The sequence below is a fragment of the Bacillus rossius genome, chromosome 12 (genome assembly GCF_032445375.1).
Source record: "Bacillus rossius redtenbacheri isolate Brsri chromosome 12, Brsri_v3, whole genome shotgun sequence".
NCBI lineage: Eukaryota > Metazoa > Arthropoda > Insecta > Phasmatodea > Bacillidae > Bacillus > Bacillus rossius.
In genome coordinates this window covers 50,991,410-51,015,517 of record NC_086339.1, presented here as the reverse complement: position 1 = coordinate 51,015,517, position 24,108 = coordinate 50,991,410, and the positions used below count along the sequence as shown (strand labels likewise).

Below are 24,108 nucleotides of genomic sequence, written 5' to 3'. Positions count from 1 at the left end.
ATTTGTTGTAGTGCGGCGGAAGGATATGCCACACCCGGCCGGATCCTTGCGCCGGTGTAGCACTCGTTGTATGGCGTTCGCCTCGTCACACGAACTGCACTTTGCTGCGCGCACGGGCGCGTTCGGTGCACACGCTTTTGCGAGACGTTGATGAGGCATAGCGGTCTATGCGACAGAGGAGCATTGGCGGTCGGCGTCAATGTGTAAATAATTGCATTATATTAATGAAAGATATGAATTCATCATTATATTATACATATAATAAAACCACCAGAAATGTAAAATACAGTCCATAATCAAGTAAAGCTGACATGAGAAACAGTGGCCTTAAAAAATGTTATGAAGTCCTTTCTTGGAGGGGGGGAAAAGTCACCAAGTCTAAATTAGAAATTAAAAAAATTAGGCTATTGTAAAAAAAATCAGAAATTTTTGCTTGTTTATTACATTTTACAAACAACTTTATGCAACAGAACAATTTTCAATAAAATTTTAACTTGAGAAACGTAAAATTCAAAACAATCCAATCGTAAAAAAACAATAACAAACGGATATATTCAGTTCAAAGATAAACGATTGCACAAAATATGAGATCCGTGCCTTGGTAAAGCACGTGCACTATTTTCATGATCATTTCTTGTTTGCGCCACTAGTCTCGCTTGTTGCTGGCCATAGATGCTACTAGCGAAGTGCACAGTCTTCCTGATACTATCCATATCTATGGTGTGATAGTTATTTTCTTACGTTTGCAAATTTAAACAATGATCGTTTTTCAAAATAAAAGCATTAAAACTGAGTTTATAAGGAGGAATATAAATTTTTTTTGTGGATTTTAGGACTTTTCCGCTTCGTAAAAACGTATGAAACGGGAAATTAATGGTTTTATAAGTGTATGTTCCGGGAAAGTAAACCATTGTAAATATAGTACTTTCGGCGGGACCGAAATTAATCGGCGTATGACGGGAAAATGTATGAAACTGGAACGTATCATCGAGGTTCTACTGTATTACACATCATAATTTCATTTTTTCTTTTAATTGAATTGCTGTGACAAAACCTAACTCTATCATGGAAATGATGTGCGGTAATATCTCTGATGTGAAATTTTAGAACTATGTAGAATTATATTAAAGGTAATGTTTGATGTGCTAACTATGGAAAGAATTTATGCTCATATCCTTCTTACACCAAGGGTATTTTTAATTTGAGAACTAAATGCAGATATTAAAAAAAAATTTGGAAGAAAAAGGACTTGTAATTGTAACATTCCAGGTTGGCCCAGCAAGGCAACCAAGAACTGTAACAAATTCTTGATACTTGAAAAATTGATTCTGTTGAAATGTAATGAATTTGAAAATTTTTTGAGGTAAGTCTTTCCACCAAAGTTAGGATTAACTATTCCTTAGTTTTACTTCTAATTTTTTTTTTTAAACAAAAGGATTAAAGGGTTTTGATGCAGTATTTTGTATCATTTAATCCGCCAAAACATGGTACTGACGTCGACCAGGGCTACGCCCTCCCTCGCGCCACCCTCTCATGCCTCCTGTGCGTGTGTAGTGATGGCACATGGATATTTTTCCACCAGGTGGGAAAATATTTTTTGTGAAAATATAGGGAATTTGCCCAAATTATATTTTCCCACCCAAAAACTGGGTATTTATTTTTCTTTTGTTTTAATATATAATTATTATGTGTTATATTATATATTTATTATTTACCATTTGGTTGCAGTAATTATTACTTAAGAACAATAGTTTCAGTTGGCAGTTTTGAACTAATAACTCCAAACATTTTCAATGTGACTGTTGGTTAGCATGCTAGAAATGTAAATAAACCATAACCTCAAAACTGTGTGCTATTGTAATGACTTTTGTTAGGTACTTTGTGGTGATAGTGTTTATGAAAGCCAGTTGAAATAAAAGTGTTAAAAATGGGAAGAAATAAAAGTAGTGTTTGGAAAGTGTACAACGAAAGAGGTGATAAAACTGTAGACTGCAAGTATTGTGAAAAACTTTATAAATTTGCAAATGTCACAAAAATGTCTGAGCATATTGTCAAATGCTATAAATGCCCAGAGGACTTAAAAAACAGTATTTTAAGAGTTGGGGAAGATAACATCTCCAGTTATAAATGTCACAAACAATTTAGAGACTGATTCTGTACCTTCATCCATGCAATCAAACTCAGATGTAGGCCTAATTACTGCAACATTGCCAACAGCATCACATCTACACCTACCTGCCATCAGTAGGCTAGTAATAGTACAATACCTATTTGGAATGCTAAAGCTAAACAAAAACAACAGGCAATGAGAATGTTTTTGGACCGCATGACTAATGAAGAGAATGCACACTTGAATACGATGCTTGCACAAGCTATATATGTTAGTGGGGTAGCCCTTTCATTAGTTGAACATCCCTTGTGGATAGATTTTTTGAAAGTAGTGAAACCAGCTAATAAACTTCCCAAACGAAAGTCTCTGGCTACGACACATTTAGATGAACAGTATGTTGAAATGCAGACACTACTATCTGCAGGATTACAAAATGCGAAAAATCTAAATCTGCAATGTGATGGGTGGAGCAACATTCGTAATGAAGGCATCATAAATTTTGTTTTGACTAAACCAGAACCAGTATTTGTTTATTTTATCTGCACAAAAGAAAACAGACACACAAGTGAATATCAGGAAAAATAAATTTCTTCTGTTATCAAAAAGTATGGGCCCGAAAAATTCCTTCTTGTAATAGGAGACAATGCAGCAAATATGCAAAAAGCTTTCACATTAGTGCAACAAAAGTTTGATCACATAATTCCTTTAGGATGTTTGGCCCATACCCTGCATTTGTTATGTAATGATATTCTGAAATGTAAGTCTGCCGGAATATTTATGGCAACTGTTGTTGACATAGTAAAAACAATAAAAAATACACAGGTTTTAAATGCTTTATTGGAAAAAATTAAATCAGAACGGAATTGTAACGTAAGTTTGAAGTTGCGTGTAAAACTCGCTGGGGGAGTTACCTTCAGTGCCTTGAAAAGTCATCTCGACTGTAAAGTTAGTCTTCAGATCTTATCAGTTCACGGAGAAGCAACAGCAACTCTTACAAAGGAAATGAAAACACAACTTCTTGATGAAGATGTATTTTGGGTCAGTGTCGTAAAAATGAGCAATATTTTAAAACCAATAGTTTCATGGATTACTATACTATAATCCAATGACTGTAACATTCACAAGGTTTACAAAGCATTCAATGAAATTGAAAACAAGCTAGTTGACTTACTTCCACAATCCCCTTTATCAGCTTCGATGAGTCAAGTATTTTAGTGAAGTTAAAATCGAGGAAGGCTAACAGTATACGAACCATACATTATGTTGCTACCCTTTTGGATCCATCAACTCAAGGTCACTTTCTGACAAAAGAAGAGCAGGTAGATGGCATGGAATTCATCCACTCTCTTTGCATTAACATGAAAGCTGACGTGATGAATGTTATGAAAGACTTAGCTAATTATCGGTCCAAGGAGGACTTGTGGGGTAAGAAATTCATATGGATAAGTGTGGAAACAATGAATCCAGTAACATGGTGCATACCTGCCAACTTTTACGGATTGTCCGTAAGTTTTACGGATTTTAATACTATTTTACGGTTTTACGGACGTCTTTAATATCTTACGGATTTATTTTTGCGTGGTGGTTTATTACCGTTCACTGTACCGGCCATGTATACCTGCCAACTTTTACTGTACCGGCCATGTTACCGACGCACCGACGGAAGGCGGAATGAAAACAAAACAAGAGATAGTTAGTTATTTGTATATGGTTTGGACTGGACGGTCTACGTTTGTTTTCCACTTTAACGCAACGAAAAAGTGCTTCCTTAAACGGAGGAACGGACCACAATTGTGACGTCAGCCCTACCTCCTTGGTCTGTTCCTTGTTCCTTATATTATGTCCAAAATGGCTGACTATTGTTCGTAGTTCCAATGTAGTGCTACGCAACCGTTTTTTTGTTTGTATTTACGTGATGGGAACCATGAGTAAGCTAGACAACAAGAAATATATTCAGACTTACCGTGCTGCGTATAACAACGAATTCTCGTGTATTCTGAAATCGCGAAAAAGAGAAACTTTTGTGTTTTGCACAGTGTGCCGGTGTGATTTTAGTATTTCTCATGGAGGTAGGTCCGACATAACTACACACGTTGAGTGTCCTAAGCATAGGAAAAAAACGTGCTTTCTGAGGAAGAAAATAAGAAGTTTAATAGCTTTTTCACCAGTACTGCACACACGGGGTTGGAAGTGACGAAAGCAGGCACGGTTGATTTCAATTGGGCTGAATTATCAAGAGTTCGATGAGTAGATGGCTTTCTGAAGTATAACTGACTGTCAAAAGCTATCAATTCTGTCAATCCCCCACAGTAATTCAGAATGTGAGCGCATTTTCAGTATGGTAAAAAAAAACAGAACCCAATTTAAATCCTCATGTCATCTAAAACTTTGCAGTCTATTTCTGTGTTGAAATCAAGGAATTGTGTTTGTTATGAACAAAGATTTACCTCAGATTTATTAGGTAAAGCAAAGAAGGCAACTGCTGCACATTCTAAGTCTTAAAATTGCATCAAGGATGATAATCAGGAGATGACTGAAATATGTAACATACATGTGATATAGCAAGGTATGTCTTTAAGTAATCTTGTTTAGTGAATACTATTGCTTTTGTTTTGTACTTGATCATTTTGCTTTTCATATGCATGCTATGTAAATTGGCACATTAGGATAGGTTTAGTTTCCCAGTACATTTACAATATTGACTGTATGAGGTTTTCATTCTAGGCCATCGATATGCCCTTCATGTCATTAGTAAATTAGCAGAAACCAATGGAATAGAAAAATAGAAAATAATTGCACATAAAGCATGTAAAAAATTGCCGCATTTGATTTACGATACATTTCCCAATTTAAAAGTTTTCTTGATGACCAAACTAAAAGGTTGGCAGGTATGATGGTGGCGGGGATTATGTGGAACCACAGCGTTATCTGAAGTGGCTGTTCGAATTTTAACAGCTCCAGTAACATCTGCAGCCACCGAAAGATCCTTCAGTACATTCACTCATGGATTCATAGCCTCACAACTTCTAGGGCAGGTAAAATTACCTACTTGTCCCACAACTGGAAGCTAATGCAAAAGCAGAACTCATCCCAGGGACAGCAAGATAACCAGAGGAAATATTCCAAAGATGTAAGCTTATCTGAAGTCCCAGCATGCTCTTCCTCTATGCAAGTAGTACATGCAGAGAATCGAAGGTACTGTCAGTTTTATTTAATTAATTAATTTTGCTACCTATATGCCCATTAGACTGACTTTTTTTTTTTTTGCTTCAAGCGAAAGTTAAGCAGTAGCAGTTCAAATGATGCAGACGAAACTGACTCCGAAGCATGTGAAGAAGTTACCTACGTTGAGTCAGATAACGAAACTTCTGAAGATTAATAATTGCTTTGAACTATTATAGTGCACCATAATTTGACATTTCTGCAAGTTGCAAAGAAAGTACTACCTATATTATAATTGTTCATCTCTGTAGTAGGTAGTTTTAGTAATTAGATATAGATATTGGTCGAGATCGTAAATTCCAGAGTATTCCTTGTCTTTAGTCATTTAATACTGTATTAAGGTCTATCAAGTGAAAATTAATTAAATACAGTAGAATCCCGCTGATGCGACCCCTCACGGTTTCCGGAAAAACGGACTTATTATTAAGGGAATGGTCGCAATAGAGAATTCGGGCCAATTTTTACACCCCCCCCCCCCCCTCTAAATACATAAAATACTCGCGCTAAATGAATTCGTGTCACGCGAGTTCGGTTATGCTAGCTGGCTGGTTGTTATTTTCGTTCAAAACGTGGCAAAGGAACTTGTGTGGATCAGGTAGAAAACATTCGGCTCTAAACGAAAGATATAAGAACAATGCTATCCTGAAATGCTGTGACATGTTTTTGGAGTAGCGACAGACCGACAGGATGCGCTCCCGCCCTTGCCGTCAGCGATGTTTATTTTGACAGCTCAAGCAATTATCTTTTCCACGTCCCTTCACAGCGTAAAAAAAAAAAAAAAAACACGGAATGCAGATGGAAAAGTAACTATGCAGTAAAATAAATATATTTACGGCCCTGCTAAATTTTTCTATTCAATAAAATTAGAGGTATTAGTGATTTTTCAGCAGAAACTGCTGTGTGATTAATAAACAAATTGTATCATAATAACTTAAACTTATAAAGTATTTATTAACGGCGAAGGACAGTTGTATAAGCCCATAAAAATATTTATTTTACAGAGAATGGACTATACAACCTGGCTTTTGTCACACGCGGTGTGGGAGGGGAGAAGGATGCTGGCCGGACGAGTTTCTTACCCTCTCGCAGAAGCTACCACAGTGGCTTTTCGTGCGGGCGGGTAAGATAACATGACAGCTGAGACGGCTTTTCGTGCGATAGTGGACGCGCCGAGCTCGGCTAGACACTGCCGCGTGGACAGTCTAGAGGGGTGGTAACTATTTTTAGCCGTCTTTTGTATGCCTGCCTGCTTACAGTACAGCTTTCGCCAAGATTAACGTGAACACATAGCGCCCAACAAAGTGTAACAGACTTGTTTTTCAGCCGATTTTACTCAAATTTTCGACTTTCTCTGCTTAAATTTTTCACGGTTTCTCAAAAAAACGGTCGTATAAACGGAATGGATGCATCAGAGGGGGGTCGCATCGGCGGGATTCTACTGTATGCATAGTATTATGTGAAACACTTTTTTTTTTCCAAAATGAGAATTTTCCCAATATTTAGTTTCCCGGTAACAATCCCATCACTATGCGTGTGTTCGGTTGCCCTGAGCGAACCCTTTCGGCGCCCACCCCAACTGAAGCAGTGGAGACTGCATCTTTTTAAATAATCTAATTCTTAAATAACTGTAATATGTAATCCTTAAATCTTTATTAACTTGCAATTTTTAAAAGGTTTTAATAGTTATGTTTAACTGTCTTTAATATTAATGTATTAACGGTAAGTTCAGCACTTCCTGCGGCCATGACACCCGGGGCCCGGGACAGTCTCTTCCGTTCCCCGTGCGGGGCAGGACGCATCTCAGCACCTCGTCGACTTCAACTTTTGTTTGTAACCGATCCGTTAACATTCGCCATCGTAACTATTATTTAAACTTTAAGTCAACCTTCGAGGTCTACCCTGGCGGCAGACTGTTTAACTTAATTAATTAGCTCCCCGGAGCATTTTTATATTAATCGGCGGACTTATACTTTCGGGGCCGGGCCACGCAGTGTCCTGGTCAGCAAGAAACATGGACTCTGTGCTGTGTGCTGTGTGCGTCGTCAGTGTACGTGTCGGCGCCAATAAAGCTCAATATTCACCCGACTGGTTGCACTTAATCCCCGCCCACGAGTTTCCCAGCACAGAGACGGAGGTGTGACCCCACGAGCAGTAACAGAGCGTGCCCGCCGCTGAGTGCTAGCGGGGGGAGTCGAGCCTAGCCCCACACGGGTCACGTCACGGCCCTGGGACACAGTCGGTGGCCGGGTCCACGTGCCCATCCACGTGGTGGCGCCCGAGGTATACACGTACGCCTATTGAAACACCCCTCCCCCCCCCCCCTCTCGCGACAGTACATCAGGATTCAAATACCACTTACAGTTTCAGTTGACCGTTTCATGCTAGCTTTGCGTCACTCGATTACAAAAACAAAATTATTTAATCCTTCAGTTAAAGTTTTTTTAACTGAAGTACATGATATGGGCCTCAGTGTTCCAGGCATGATCACAGACACCGTCGTCCGACGCAGACATCAAACTTTTTATTATTAGTGTCCCCAACCGAAAAGAAAAAAGTTTAGAATTCTGCCTTACGCTAACCAGCAGGCATTAAATTATCTGTTTCACCATCTCATGAAAATTTCTTGAGCTGCCGACGAAGCAACCACAATGGATGACGATCGAGTGATAAATGGTTTAACGATGCAGCTATCTTCTTTCACAATGGTGGAAACAGCCCCATGGGCCAACCAACATATCACAAAACTCATGACCATATATGGAAAAATATGCGTGCCTTCTAGTTTCAAGGTCAGCTTGATAAAGTCTGGAGCATCATATTACCCCCAGCATAGTTCGTCCTGACCGGCTGCAAGAGTAGCGCCCAGCCAACATTCTACTAGTTGCTGCGCCGTCATGTGCCTATGTGATGATTTGCCTAGCATAAAAATATATAAAAAAATATGCAGTTGGAACTCTGTGTCATGTTCCAATCTTTAATTTCTTTTGAAATATTAAATTTTCAACAATTTTAAAGCACAGTAAACCAAACAATACGCAAACATAATTAACACGCGTGTTAATTAAACTGACCCAATAAAGCCTAAAACATTTGACAAAAAATTTATTAACTTAATCAAAAAAAAAAAATTACAACCATGGTCCATCCCATATTAAGGACTTAGATTCATTCAGCTTTAAATCTGAAACAGCCTCAAAAACTGTACTGAGTTTGAACTGTGAAACAGCTTTCTTGCCAGTTATGACCGGGAATAGCACTGGGCTGACCTGGGCGGGGGGAACGACGGTCCGGGCTGCGCGAGTCGCTGCTCGTCTTGCCGCGGCACCGGCTGGAAGTGAGCAGGCAGCGTCATCCCGTATTGGTCCACGGCCAGCGGGAACGGGCCGGCGGAGAACGGCCCACCTCCCGGCACGCCGTTGTACATCTGCAAGCCACCATCTTATACATTAACTCAACTGATACCACACTTGCCCTAAAATAATGCAACTCTGTATATAATGAGACCCCAAACATTTGAATGAGTTTATGAAGTGAAAATGCACCCTCTACCTGATCCTCCTCCCTATCCGTCACCCGTGTGCAGAGGTTCCGGAAGACCCGGACTTAGGTGGCGTAGTGATGCAGTTGAGAGGCTGTTCCCAATGTCATCCCCACTTTTAGCTTCAGCAGTTTTGGTAAAAAAATCATACAATTATTTTCAGGACACTTATCACAAACATGTTCTGAACTGGCAGTAGCCAGGAAGAAGTGTAGCCAGTTTAATGTTTCACAGAAACGTTTGACTTTGATTTAATTTAGTGTTAACTCAATGACAACGAACTTTAAATGGATGACTACAATATTCTGGAAATAAAATTTCCTGAATTTTCTCACCAGAATTTAAGTATTTCCTAAACCAACTTTAAATAATAAAACAATTTACATTGTTTGAGAAAACATGTATGTACATGATTTTGAGAAAAAAAAAAAAACATTTTTTTCTTCTTCTAAGTGACCACTTTGTGATTGAAGAGAATTGGTGCAGGGCAGTGAACAGTCATACAGTCATACATCAGAATAAGCTGAAACTTGGCACAGGCGACCTCGAGAACCTTTGTTTCGTCACCCAGCTGTAGGGGGCAGCACAAGCATTGTAAATCACGCCAAAAAGCGGAAAAAATGTTAACAAATATTCAGTATTGTATCGCATTAGTTTAATAAGTATTGTGTTGCATTCTGATACTTCATCAACAGTCACCAGTGTTTTATAGATATTATTAAAGCAATTAATAGTTTTTGAGTTTTTTTTATGGGAACGAACTTATAATCCGTTCTTTTTAGAATGAAACAATGTCTAGAATTGCTTGCTGTGAGCCAGGATGGCAAACGAAACACAGGAAACCTGTCTCCGATAATCGTTTGACCGAAGTTTGGCTGGCAAGAATTAACTGCACGTAATGGTACAGTGCGATGCTGACTCTCTGCACAATAAACGGGTGTGCGATGTCCATTTTAGGTACAACTGCAGAATGCACATCGGATCAAACAAGTTGATTCCGTTTGCAGTTCCAAACAAGGAGTTGGCAGGTATGTGCTGATTATTTTTTAAGTTTAATGTTTCATGTGTAGATGTGTAATTGTACTTGTTATAGGGAAGTTTGATTGGTGTAGGTATTTAAGATGCATGCTTAAATGTGCTTGCTTTTATTTCAGGATTTCAAGACTCTCCGTGTAAGGGAAATTCTCAATCAACATGATTATATGAGGTTGATGGCAGTGGTAAGTGTGAGATTAGAAACATTGTAACTTCAGGTGACTCAGCTCAATAGGATGTTCATGTTACCTCATAATAACTTAGATGGCCCTTATACTCATGCCTAATGGTATTTACCGACAGAGGAAAATTGGAACTGGCAAAGTAGATGCCCCTCTTAAAGGAACAACTGTACAGTAAAACGATGCACTGAATTATGTACACTGGTCATGGTAACTGCTGAATACTATGGTTTCAAGATTCAGCATAGCTGCCATATAACATGGGAACTATGGTAATTGTGTAGAGCAGTGGCTTCTGGGAGAAAATGACAAACAATAACTAAGGTTGTGTCCGAATCCACCTCACACGCTTAAAGTTGAAGATCATAACTTTGGAACAGTTTTCTAGGTTATTGTTGATATAACATTTAATAAATTTAAAAACTCTTAAAATATATCTTCATTTATATTTTAATGGTGTAAATAAATGGAATAAAAATATAAATATTTAAACACTTTTTAAGGAAGTTTCAACAATAAATTGACATACAAAAGTAGAATCATGAAGCAAATTGACATATATTTGTGTGACAGTAATGAAGTGGTGAACATACTAATTTGCTAGTTAATCATTTTCTTCCTTTAAAATTTATTTGTTAAAAAATTACAATGTAAAAAACCTGATTTGCTGGCTAATACCACGAAAAGCGGCCAAACATCGAATCCGTCCGGATTTGTCAAGGGAAAGTCAAGTACTCAAGGTCGTAAGTACACAACTGCATACTTGAATTTGGCCACTGCCTGAACTAATCTAACCAAACTTAAGTTATTATTTGATTGTTTACCCAGAAATTGCTTCTCTGCAGTAATACCAATTTGGAACTGGTAGATGTTCCTTGAGGCAGTGGGTTTTTTTCTGGGAATAAAGTTTCCCCTACTCAGTCTTTGCTCCATTCTCATCTCATTGGCCCTAATCATCCGTAACGACTCCAATGTTGTTGAAACGTTAAGCTCCAGAAATGTTTTTCTAGGTGATGTCATAAAGAGTTCAGTCATCATAATTTGAGCCTATAAAAAGTATAAAAATAAATGTTTTTTTTTGTCTAAAAGAAGTACAGTGTGTTTAGCTACCTGGCTCTTCATTATAGGTACAGAACCAAAAAACAATACATTTGTTTTAAGCCCACCTTTTACTTTGGAGCCTCAAACCATTCTGCCTGTGGAGTCTGTTGTCATGGATGTACACAAACATCAGAAACAGCACCACCCAAACAAAGCAATTTTATTACTCCTACTGTGCCACTATTCAGCATTTGCTGGGCATATGCTCAATTTCATATCATATATTTTTTTTTAAGGCAAACTGAAGAGCTGCTTAATTTTTTTATCAGTTATATTTACTAATATATTTGTTACTGTAGACAAATTAATACAATATAATAAAATAATAACATAATATAAATATAGTGGATTGATTGTAATCTTTTACTTTATCAAATATGAAATTTGTGATGTATTTCTGAACTTACAATATTGTAATGAAAAAATCGAAAGCTAATTATTTAAGGTATTTCTTTGTAAGGCATTATGCCATAGGTATATTGGAACACAACTTTTGTTTTACACTGTTCTATACAGTGGTGACTCTTTGGTCACGGATAAATTCCTAGCAATTTGCTGTCTCTGCCTTCTTCATGTCGTGGCAGCCATCGTAAACATGCTTTAGTTGTAGCTTCTGGTGTATCGTAATATTACGGAGTAATTTAAGAGCATGTAGGGCGCCTGAAGGGCGGATGGCGTCCTGGTGTGACCGAGGCGTGTCTGAACTGATTTTCAACTAGGAGTGGATTTCCCTCCCTCTCCTACGGCCTCAGGATGTGCTCCAGATAAGAGTTACTCTTGTGTTCTCCGCATGTGGCATGCATTCATCGGACAATTAAATTTCTCTTTTGGATACATTAACCTGCTAAAGTTAAAATCAAATTCGAATATAAAAAAAAAATGTTTAAATGTATTGTACTCTATAATTAATTCTTTTCCTGTTATAAACTAGTTGGGGCCCCAGAGATAAATTTATGATCAATTGCGAGATTTAATAATACTCAAAAAAGACACTTGTTTTTTTTAAAGAGTTTATATTTATTATTGTAATTTGTTTTTTGCAATTCATAATATTTATATATATAAAAAAGAAAGTAAAGTGTAGTATGGCTGCCCTCTGAAATATGTCTAATTAATTTTTTATTCATACTTTCTAACCCTCAAAATTTCTTCAGCATAAAGTTTGTTTGATCTTTAATATATATACTTTATTAAGCACCTATTGTTCTTAGGCAGCATATTCAGTCGGCCCTCTTTGTGCTTAACCTTTCCATTACAGGAGGACACATAGCTGAAGCCATGTTCCTCGGGCTTCCTCTGCTCACTTTGGACCCAGGGTCAACCTGACCTAAGGCGAAAGGTAGAGCGGTAGACTACCAAGCAGGAAGCAAATATCTGAGGTGTACATCCTGTGATGCCTTTGAAGCAAAGTAGTTTTACTTAATGTGATTACATTAGTTAAAAAATATTTTTATGTAGAGGGACCACTCAGAGGTCAGACTTTAGTGAATTACATAGCAGGTTACATAGAATTAGTAATTAGTATTCAAGTTAAGTATATATAATTAATTCAACTAATATATTGGTCACTAGATGCATTATTCTTTTTTTGTAACTTTCAATTGTACCGCTTAAATTAATGTTTCTAACAATTATATATTTTACATAGTTATAGGTTCAAGGCCAAGAATACTGCTTGCTGTGAATGTAACACAACTCCAGGAACTGACTCCAAAGGCATCTGTGTTGAACCAGAAAGTGGCATGGATCCAGAAAAAGACGGCACGTCAATGTGAGGTAGTGAAGCCTCAACTCGAGAGTAGATCTTGCAAAAAAAGTTTGAAAAAGCAGATCATACAACCATTTATTGAAACATGTGAATGAGGTAAGAATTTCTGTGTACATCTAGTTCATAGATTTTCTGGACAGTGCTGTTAAACCATGAGATACAGAAACAAAATGTTTTTCTTTAAAACATGTGAATGTATAAATCAGGGATGTCCAAATACAATCAATCCAAGGGTCAAATATGTTTTCCTCTGTTAGAGGGCTGTAGCCATAAAAAAAACATTATTGTTAGCATGTTAATGATGTTAGAATCTGAGATTCACATTCATTTGAAAAGCTGTAATGTGGCGGTGATTGACAAGTAATGAGAATGGTGATAACGTATCAATTTTTAAATTACAAATCCCCTATTTCATACTCTGAAAACAGCAGAACAGAGTTGCATTTTCTGCTAAATATTTATTTATATTCACATTTGTTTTGGCGTGCGAGTGCACAGACACTCACAAACACTACTGAGGGGCCGTGTGTGGCCTACAGGCTGCGCCAGACAGTTCTGCCACAGCTGCAGAATACATCTTTATTGTTCCTGTTCAAGCTGTGCAAAGACTTCATAAATCTGCCCTCACAAGCCATGTTTGAAGAGTGTTTTATTAGCACAGTAAAAAACTAACAGCCATAACAATTATATGGGTATAAACATTACGAAAGAATTGTAAATATCAATTTTTACGGTAAATTTATGCCCTAACACACAATTGTTACATATATAAATATATTGTTATTAATGGTCATAATATTATGACCATTGACATTAAGTTACATAGTTTTCGATTTTGAATATAAATGAGATAAATATAAAAATACTTTGTGAATTACACTATAACATTCAAGCATGTTTGAATGCTTAATACAGTTTTTTCACTTAAATCCCCATAATGTCTTCTAAATACAGTTTTAACTCAAGTTACATATAAATTGTTTAGACAGTTCATAAATTTTATAACTTAGTTTTATTAGGTATATTTCAAAGAAATACTACCTATTGTAGCCGTTACCATGGTGGGACCCTTGGAAAAATGTTATATAGTTTTGCGATTCATAGTCCATAGACCCTAAAACCATCGCCAACACAAAATTTTTATATATACATATATATGTGTTTGTGTGTTTGTGTGTGTGTGTGTGTGTGTGTGTATATATATATATATATATACACAGTGTTGTTAAGTAACGAATTACAAGTAATCGGATTACTTGTAACGATTACTTTTCAAGTAATTTATACTTGTAACGAATTACATTTAAAAAATGTAATTCGTACCTGTAATCGGAATACATAACATTAATTGTAATCGATACATTAAGGTAATCGATACTTTATATTTACTTGCCGTTACTTTTATTCTCGGAACGTATAATGAATACAATTAAGAACAAGATTATCATACACTTTTGTATTAGTAAAGTTTATAATTTTACGCTTATAGTGCTACGATCGTATGCACAACATCTATTATCAAAAATTAAGATCCATAGTGACTTTCAGTGTCTCCAACATTACCCTATCCTAAAATCTGCATTTTTTAAATTTAACACATCGCTACCGTCAAGCAGTGGCGTAGCGTGGGTGGGGCGGAGGGGGCGGCCCGCCCCGGGCGGCAGCCCGCGGGGGCGGGTCGCCGGTGAAGCGGGTTGAGATCTGATCTATGATTCATTCATTACATGTGTCAGACACACTATAACATTCCATTTTCATCTAAAATTTTGCGCACCAACTATTTTTTAATATTTATTTAAAAGAAAAACTGCGAAATCACTGACAGAGCTCTTTATAACGTTTGTTTGTTTCCATCGAACGGCAACATCGCATCACGCCGCGCGCGAGCCGAGTTGAGCGGCACTCCTTATTATGTTAATTACTCATACAAAATCTTTTGTTTCACGCGTCGGCCCGTGTCGATGCCTCTCTTTCGCACTCATTGAATTTAGTACTACACATTGTACTGTAAAGTTTGACCTTAACCCAGGGCAAACCAAACAACTTCCGCAAACCGGGAAACAGTAAAACTCCTATATTGCCCCGTACCGCGAGCGCAGGTAAACCCCAAAAAATATTAAAACCCAAACTAATAGCAGGCTTAAAAAATACTAATAAGGTTGCGAACAGTGAGAGAAGGCAGCAAGTTAAAAAGACGCAAAATTTATATAACATTTATATATATATATATCATAAATTCGTTTCATCACAAATCGGCACATCCATCATAAAAAACATACCCTATTACTACTTATAAAAACTAGCTATATAATAATACTAAAAAATACTTTAACAATTCCCCCCAAAAATTATGATTTGATCATATACTTCGGAGCTCCGAAAATTAAATATAATTACCAAAAAGGCATTAAAAATATATAAGAACATATTAATACAAATACAAATATAGATACGCACCGGGCGTATCACCGCTGTAAATACCAATTAACATAGGCAAAATCTAGCAAACAATTGACACACCTTAACATGCAAATAAATATACCAAAAATTTAGCAAATTACAAATTATGGGTTTACAAGCCCTTCTCAGTTAAGTCATTTTCTAACGGTCGACGTCTTTTTTTCTTCTAGGTCTTGCAGGGATTGGGTGAAACACGCTGAACGTAAAATCCCAGTTTCAGGTCTATTAGTCCGTTAATTTAAATCCCAAAAATCCACAAATTATAGTTTCGCACCAGGGGTCAAAGGGGTCAACGGGGCAGTGGCACGGCTGGCACTTACTTGCTTTTTGACGTCGTGATGTCCGGTCACCAAATACACTCGTTTGCTCACGAGTGTTTTTAATGGCAAACCCTTGCCATTATACGTTACCGTAGCTGCAGGTAATTGTACGGATATGACGAATCCTTCGCCATACCGTCTTGGAGTTTATTTCGGCGCACATAATTCATCCTTGGAAAATCCTCGCGATATTCACACACGCCTCACCAACCACTCGCGTTCATCGTACCAAAGCGTTCTAAATTATATAAATGAACCCCGTTCATATTCAAAAAGGAACACTCGTATACAGTGTCCTCGAACTTTCCAGACCAATATAATAACTTAAAATCTTAAACTTAAAAATAATAAGACTAAACAAGAATAACAAATTTATTTTTTAAAACAACATATAACAAACTTAAATCCAAAATAACTCGTATTACCAGGGCATCCGAAAGATTAATAAAATACGTTAACCATTTCTGACAACATAAACATTATCAAAGGTAGCAGCTGTAGCACACATGCTACAGTACTAATCTTTGTTTGTTTTAGTGCGTCGTGAAGTACCGTTACGCAATCACGCTTTACTCGTATGTTTGTTTCGCGAGAGTTTCGGATACGGAACGAAAGTCATTTTGACTGTGTTTCGATCTTTTAAATACTGTCGAATCTTCTAAAACTAAACATTTAGAACTTTGCCCAACCTTTGAACTAGTTTTTGAAAATGAAAAGAGTCAAAGAAAGCGGTGCAGAATTCCGCAAAAAAAAAAGCTAAGAAAGAAGCAGATGCGAAGAAGTCTCAAGGTGCATTACTGAAATATTTTAGTTCCAGTTCTGGTTTGAAAGCCACATTAACGTCTTCGGTGGCATCCTGCAGCAGCGGAAGTGATTCCAGTGTAAGTAGGTATATGATTCCTCCATCTAGAATCATGCATGGTCTAGAATTACTCCAGTTATTTATTATTATTATTATTATTTATTTATTGTTTACAAAAGTTACAATATTTCTTACATTAGTCTCGCAAAACCTATTCACCTAGGTTTGTCTGCGAGTACGGAGTCACACTCGTTCATTAAAACTTATTTTATAATACACTTAAAATTGCTCTAATAGCTGTTTGAACATTGATTATTGTTTAAAAAGTATGGAGTATATTAACATAAATTACATTGAGTTAAGGTACATCTTTTTAAGTTTACGACTGAATTTTGTCCTGCTACTTGAATAAAACTTCAATAGGGGATGTTTTGTAAATCTAGTAGTAGTCTAGGAATATTTTTTTTTTGTTTTTGGATAACTTGATTATTTATGGTACCTGTCATACAAAGAAAACATAATTTTTCATTTATCTCAAAAATGGCGCCAACGATTTTTCTCAAATTTCTCGTCATTTTATCTTTTAATAACATCTATAACATGGCTTACTCAGTCAGTTTTTACCGGGAAACTCTAAAAAAGGTAGCTGCCATACAAAATCAATTTTGTTTGTAAATCTTCCTATAAGCCCGGCAAACCGCGCCGTCACCAAAACCACTTGTTTTGTGATAGATAAAATACTTATTTGAAATTCGAACGTGTCCTCCGGCCAATATTCATGGGAATACATAACTTATTTTACAGGTACAAGAAGAAGACGTACCTGCCGTCGCAGTTGGAAGTAGTTCTGGTCCCACCACAGAGCAGGGTCAAGACGAAGTCGACTCATCAAAAGTACCTCAAGCATCTAGTCATAAGCCTGCAGAAAAAGTGAATGTTGCCAAAGAAGACATAATTGAAATCGTGCCTTCTGCTCCTGCCGAAATCAAAGATGTGAATCTCGACGATGTAGGTTGCTGGCCTTCTCCTATGACCGACGAAGTAAGAACGCTTCTAGTACATCGCGGATCTGACTCAGTACAGCACATCGATTCCAAATTTGCCGATGTTGTTCGCTCAGGGACTTCAACGAAAGGCGGTACCCGAAAACTAACCAAAGAGTGGTTCTACAAACCATTATCTAACGGCGAAAAGGTTCTCCGAACATGGATGGTGTACTCGCCTTTGAAGCAATCCTTGTATTGTTTTTCTTGCAAGCTGTTTGGCAATTCCAGCTCTAACTTCGCATCTGAAGAAGGATTCAACAAATGGTGGAATCTAAATCCAAGAATAGGAGACTATGAAAATAGCCTGGGCCATGAACAGAGCTTCTTGAAATGGAAGGAGTTGGAAGTTCGCCTGAACTGTAAAGCAACCATCGATCAGAAACAACAAGAAGTTTTCGAAAGTGAGGAGAAGAAGTGGAGGGATGTACTGTACAGGTTGCTGAATATTATCCAGTTCTTAGCCAAACAGAATCTGGCCTTCAGAGGACATCGAGAAGACATTCGAGGAGATGATAGTGGCAATCGCGAGAACTTTCTGGAGTTAGTGCACCTCCTAGCTAAATATGACCCTCTTCTAATGGAACACCTGACAAAGATAAAGCTGGGAGCAAGAGTCTCAGTTTCGTATCTATCTCCAGAAACCCAGAATGAATTTATAAACTTACTGGGACAGCAAGTTCGATCCACCATCATCCGTCGTATTCAAGAAGCTAAATATTATTGCGTAATCTTCGACATTACACCAGACATCTCCCACAATGACCAAATGAGCCAAGTTCTGCGATACGTACATATCGAAGGAGAAAAAGTCGCCGTGGTAGAATCTTTCATTGACTTCTTCGAACCAAAAGGAAAAAATGCAGAAGATCTCAGTAACAATATAATCGCGAAGATAACATCAGACGGACTGAACATACAGAATCTGAGAGGACAGGCTTATGACAATGCTGCCACAATGTCAGGGATCCACAATGGAGTTCAAGCCCGGATTAAAGCACTGAATCCGAAAGCTATATTCGTTGCATGCACAAACCACTCACTAAACTTGGCTGGGGTACACGCTGCTTCTGAATCAGTGGATTCCGTGACTTTTTTGGAACTCTGGAGAAGCTGTTTGCCTTCTTTTCCGCATCAACTGTTCGATGGAACGCTTTGGTTGCAGTCACAGGTCAAGCAGTAAAACGAGTCACTGAAACGCGCTGGAGCGCTAGACATGTAGCTGTCAAGATGCTTAAAAATAAGTTTGAGGTAGTTCTTGAGGTACTGGAACAATTAACAGATTCATCTCAAACTTCCGAAACAAGATCGGGAGCCAGTCTTCTCCTGACAGCTATGCAGTCATTTAACTTCCTAACTTTGGCTTTTGGGCTGCAGTGCTACCTGAAGTAGATGACACAACGAGGACTAAGTGTGGATAAGTGTGCTCAGAAACTCTGCGCTTTGAAAACCCTCTTAGTGGAAAGTAGAGACCGTTTCGTGCAAGAAGCAATTGACTTTGCTAAGACTCTCTGCGAAAAACTCGGAATCGAACTCAAAACGAGAAGAATTCGCAGGAAAAAACGCATGCATGGCAATGAATCTTCTGAAGATGCAGCTTTGTCTCACGAACAGGAAATCCGTCGAGAGATTATCGCATCATTCGACAAGATCATTCAAGAAATGACGACTCGATTCCAGCAAATTCAAGAAATATCGGACAAGTTCGGATTTTTGATGCCAGCAAAACTTTTGGACAGCAAGTTCGAGTGTGATCTTTCCCATGTATTAGAAGACATCGACAAGGACGAGTTTCAGATGGAGCGGAAGCGTCTTCAGCAGTTTGTTGTTGTTGCCTGTTCTGAATCAGAGGAAGATATAAGTGGTAAAGGACCACTGGAGCTCCTCCAGTTCATTCAAAAACTGAATCACGGAATTTCGGTTCCAAATATAGTCATCTTGATTCGTATATATTTGACTTTGGCGATTAGTGTTGCAAGTTGTGAGAGAAGTTTTTCGAAGTTGAAGCTAATAAAAAATTACCTCAGATTTACTATGAGCTCCGCTAGACTATCAAACTTGGCTATATTGTCGATTGAACAAGAATTGGCTGCTAATATTGATTTTGACAAAGTTATTTCTGACTTCGCTGCTCATAAGGCCCGTAGAATCCGCTTGTAAAACCGCTCATCCTATTTTAACTTCAATAAAAGGTACCTCATTGCATGTGAAATTTAATTTTAACTAAGCACCTATAGAATGGGGGCGGCAAAATGGGTCTCCCGCCCCAGGCGCCGAGATGTCACGCTACACCACTGCCGTCAAGTGCTCCCGTTGAGCGTCTTTTTAGTGTTGGTAAAGATGTTTTTACCATCAAGAGAGGGAATCTATATGATGAGAACTTTAAAATGCAATTGTTTTGTAAGGTCAATTCCAAAATTTAAAGAGTGTTACTTTTATTACAGGTAGCTACTTGTATGAAGTCTTTTAATGTTATTCAAGCAAGTTTGTCCTCAAATATTATTAATTTAATTAGAGATGATAAATTTAATCATTACATGAAATCATTTTTAAGAAAACACACACACACACACACACACACACACACACACACATATATATATATATATATATATATATATATATATATATATATATATTTATTTATTAATGTAACAAAGCGTAAAAAAATTTAATCGTAGGTTAGTTTTAAAATGGTAGCGGAAAGTAATTGTAATTTTACTGATTACTTCTATACAAAATAATTTTTACTTGTAATTAGTTACATTATCACCACAGTAATTGTAATTGAGCCCAATTACTTTTTCAGAGTTCTTTTAACAACACTGTGTGTATATATATATATATAAATTTTGTGTTCACAATAACTGTCTCAATTTTTCACAAATCACTTCCAAACTGATAAATAAAATATAATAGTGAAAAAATCTCACTAGAGAATGTTAATGGGGAATATCCGACCAAAGGGGTATAAATGGGGAAGTTTTTTTTAAAAACAAAAATCGCTGTAATTCCATAATATAGAAAATATTACATCTATTTCAACATATCATGACTTTTAGGAGTAATACCAAAATCTTTTGCCTGAAAATGTTTTTAATATGACCAACCATATCTAAGGGGTTGAAAAAACAAGGGTTGGAGGACAAAAAAAATCATAGCTCCCTTCGTAGGCACAACATCGAATTCGTACAAATTATGTATTAATCTTATAATTTTTTTCTGAAACAATTTTTTGATGAGATGAACCATTTTGAAAAATGAGGGTAGAATTAAAAAAAAAAAAAAACTGCCTTACTAGGTACACTTTCACATCCGTTCAAATTGTTTGTAAATATTATAATTTTTACCTAAAACTTCTGTCTGAAATAATTTTTTATAATAGAAACCATTACTGCAAGCATTGAAAAAAAGTGGGATTCTAATAAGAAACTAAATAAAACTTACATACCTTGTACTCTATCGAAATAATTGTAACATGTGTTTAACTTTTTAAATATTGTTCATAACTTTTGTGAAAGTAAATTTTATATCACAAATCATTACTGAAAGGGGTGGAAATAACAAGGGGAGAAAGAATGTCATTCATTACTTTTTTAATATGTAGATATACAGTGCAACCTCAATATAACAAATTTTTCTGAATCCCCTAGAACTGCTCATAAGAGCTAATGCAAAATATACCTTTACATTACATATACATTTCATGAAAAACCTCTTTATAACAAATTTTTAATCATTGTGGAATATAGATAAGAAGTATTATTTACCTCTATTTAACAAATTTTTTCAACTTATAACCTTTACATAACGTATACTATCAATTATTCCCACTTAATTTCACAAAATTCTTCGTAAGACAGTCATTGTTGTTTGATGCTAAGGAATGTAAACACTGCTGTTTGTAATTGTTGTTATAGTATAGGATCCCGATATAAAACGACCTTCACCGAGATGTTTATTCCATGAAACGTATTTTATATTTAATTTAATATGTCAATAAATATATTGCATATGTGTTGCCTAACAAATTTTAGTCCAGGGTATTTTTAATTAATAATTAAAAAAATTTTTTTTTGAAACATTCTACCGGTGTGATTATTAGATAAACTCTATACCAATCGAAAGTATGAAGCCCATAGACTATGCAAACGTTAGGTTGCCTATTTTTTTCCGGTCACAACTATCGGGTAGCCAGGTATAAACAGGTAAATCTATACTAGCATTTTGCAACAGTCTGCTTATTAAATTGAACTCAAATAAAATTAAAGATTATTTAATTATGAACACGGTGGTATAGGGTTGCCTCCCTAATACCGGTTGTCGAATTTTAAAATGTAAAATATCGCTGCGAGTGAATGTGTGCGACTGAGAGGTCCCAACCAACCATCCCATGCGATAGAAGAGGACACAGCATAGCAGCTGTTTAAGGTTGAAAACATCCTCATTTAATTGTTACAAAAAAAAAAATTAGAACATTTTCTTGTTTAATTTATAAATAACCTTTTTTTGAGTAAATTACAAAAAAAATATGTGTGTCGAAAATTAACAAAACCATAAGTGAATTTTACTAACAATTATTTCAACATGACAAAAATATAGAAGATATATTAGCTTAGATAATTTTAAAGATTCAATTATTATATACTTACTGTATATTCAGCACTAAATTGAAGAAATTCTTCGTTATATTTTTTATTCAAAACGGTCACTTTTTTGTAGCACGTGGTATGATAACCTACAAATTGGAGTGACGCACTGTATAGCTCAACAAAGTTGTGTTTAAAGTTTTTTTTTTTTTTACGAAAAGCTAACTTTAATATACAGTTTTTAAAAGTTTCATCATTAAAATCAATTATTTCGTCATCTGAATCACACAAAAAACACTTTATGGCCATGTTTTCAAACAATAAATAGTAGCACGTTTTTTCGCTTGTATCTATAGCAACAAATTTATATTTATATATCAAACATTTTCATTTAATCGCAAAAATTGTTTTTTTTTTTTAGGAGCATACCAATGTATCTACAATTACTGAAGAAGAATCACAATTTAATTCTGCATGTAAATAAATCATGTAAATAAAAAATAACACACATTATTAATTAATTGATTGAAAAATAAAAAATTAAATGACTATTTCTCTATTTTAATAATAAACTACTCCAAAATGATGCACAGCATATACGCGTCTATCACTATCCTTTTCATTTTCAAACACAAATAGCATGCGCACTCTCTTTCTTTAAATGGGCGGACTTAAACAGCTGCTATGCTGTGTCCTCTTCTATCGCATGGGATGGTTGGTTGGGACCTGTCAGTCGCACACATTCACTCGCAGCGATATTTTACATTTTAAAATTCGACAACCGGAATTAGGGACTGATTTTTCGCAGGCAACCCTATACCACCGTGTTCATAATTAAATAATCTTTAAGTTTATTTAAGTTCAATTTAATAAGCAGACCGTTGCAAAATGCTAGTATAGGTTTACCTGTTTATACCTGGCTACCCGATAGTTGTGACCGGAAAAAAATAGGCAACCTAACGTTTGCATATTCTATGAGCTTCATACTTTCGATTGGTATAGAGTTTATCTAATAATCACACCGGTGGAATGTTTCAAAAATTTTTTTTTTTAATTATTAATAAAAAATACCCTGGACTAAAATTTGTTAGGCAACCCATATGCAATATATTTATTGACATATTAAATTAAATATAAAATACGTTTCATGGAATAAACATCTCTGTGAAGGTCGTTTTATATCGGGATCTTAGACTATTAGTTTTAAAGTTGTAATGGCTGAGAAACGAAAAGGTGTTCCTTAACTGTCGCAGAGAAACGAAAGATCATTAAGTATGTAGACGAGAATCATACCAAGAAAAAAATAGACATCGCTAAAAAGTTCGAAATTCCCACAAGTACACTGGCCACAGTTCTAAAGTTTAAAGATAAATTTTCCGAAGAAAGTGGGTTAAATGCAAACAGTACACGACTGAAATTATGTGAATACACGGACGTAGAGGAATGTGTTTTGAAATGGTTAAAACAGTGCCGGGACAAAAACGTGGCAATCGGAGGCCCTTTTCTTCAGGAAAAAGCTCAACAGTTCGCAGTAGAATTGGGACACGCAGAGTTCCTGCTAGCAACGGGTGGTTTCAGAAATTTAAAAAAAAGAAATGAGATTATTTTCCGAAAAATATGTGATGAAAGTGCAGAAGTAAATGAAGAAGTATGTGATGAAAGTGCAGAAGTAAATGAAGAAGTATGTGATGAGAAGAAAGACAAACTTGCAGAGCAGACCGAGGGATATGACCCCGAAGATATCTTTAAAGTCGATCAAACAGGACTTTTCTACAAATGTGATAAGTGTCATGGTGGGAAAAACAGCAAACTTAGTTTAACAGTGTTGCTAGGGACAAACTGTACCGGGACATACAAACTTAAACCACTCATCATTGGAAAATACAAAAATCCACGATCTTTTAAAAATGTCAATAATTTGCCAACAGATTACACGTC

General features: G+C 36.4%; 1 protein-coding gene across 3 annotated transcripts in view; it reads right to left on the bottom strand.

Annotated features, from left to right (window-relative positions):
- LOC134537933 (signal transducing adapter molecule 1) overlaps window positions 1–24,108 on the bottom strand; it is a 165,821-nt gene that overhangs the window by 4,559 nt on the left and 137,154 nt on the right. For all 3 annotated transcript variants that reach the window (XM_063378909.1, XM_063378910.1, XM_063378911.1), the window contains one exon: window positions 8,599–8,756. In XM_063378909.1, coding sequence (XP_063234979.1) covers window positions 8,599–8,756 — 158 coding nt within the window. The remainder of the gene's footprint in view (window positions 1–8,598; window positions 8,757–24,108) is intronic.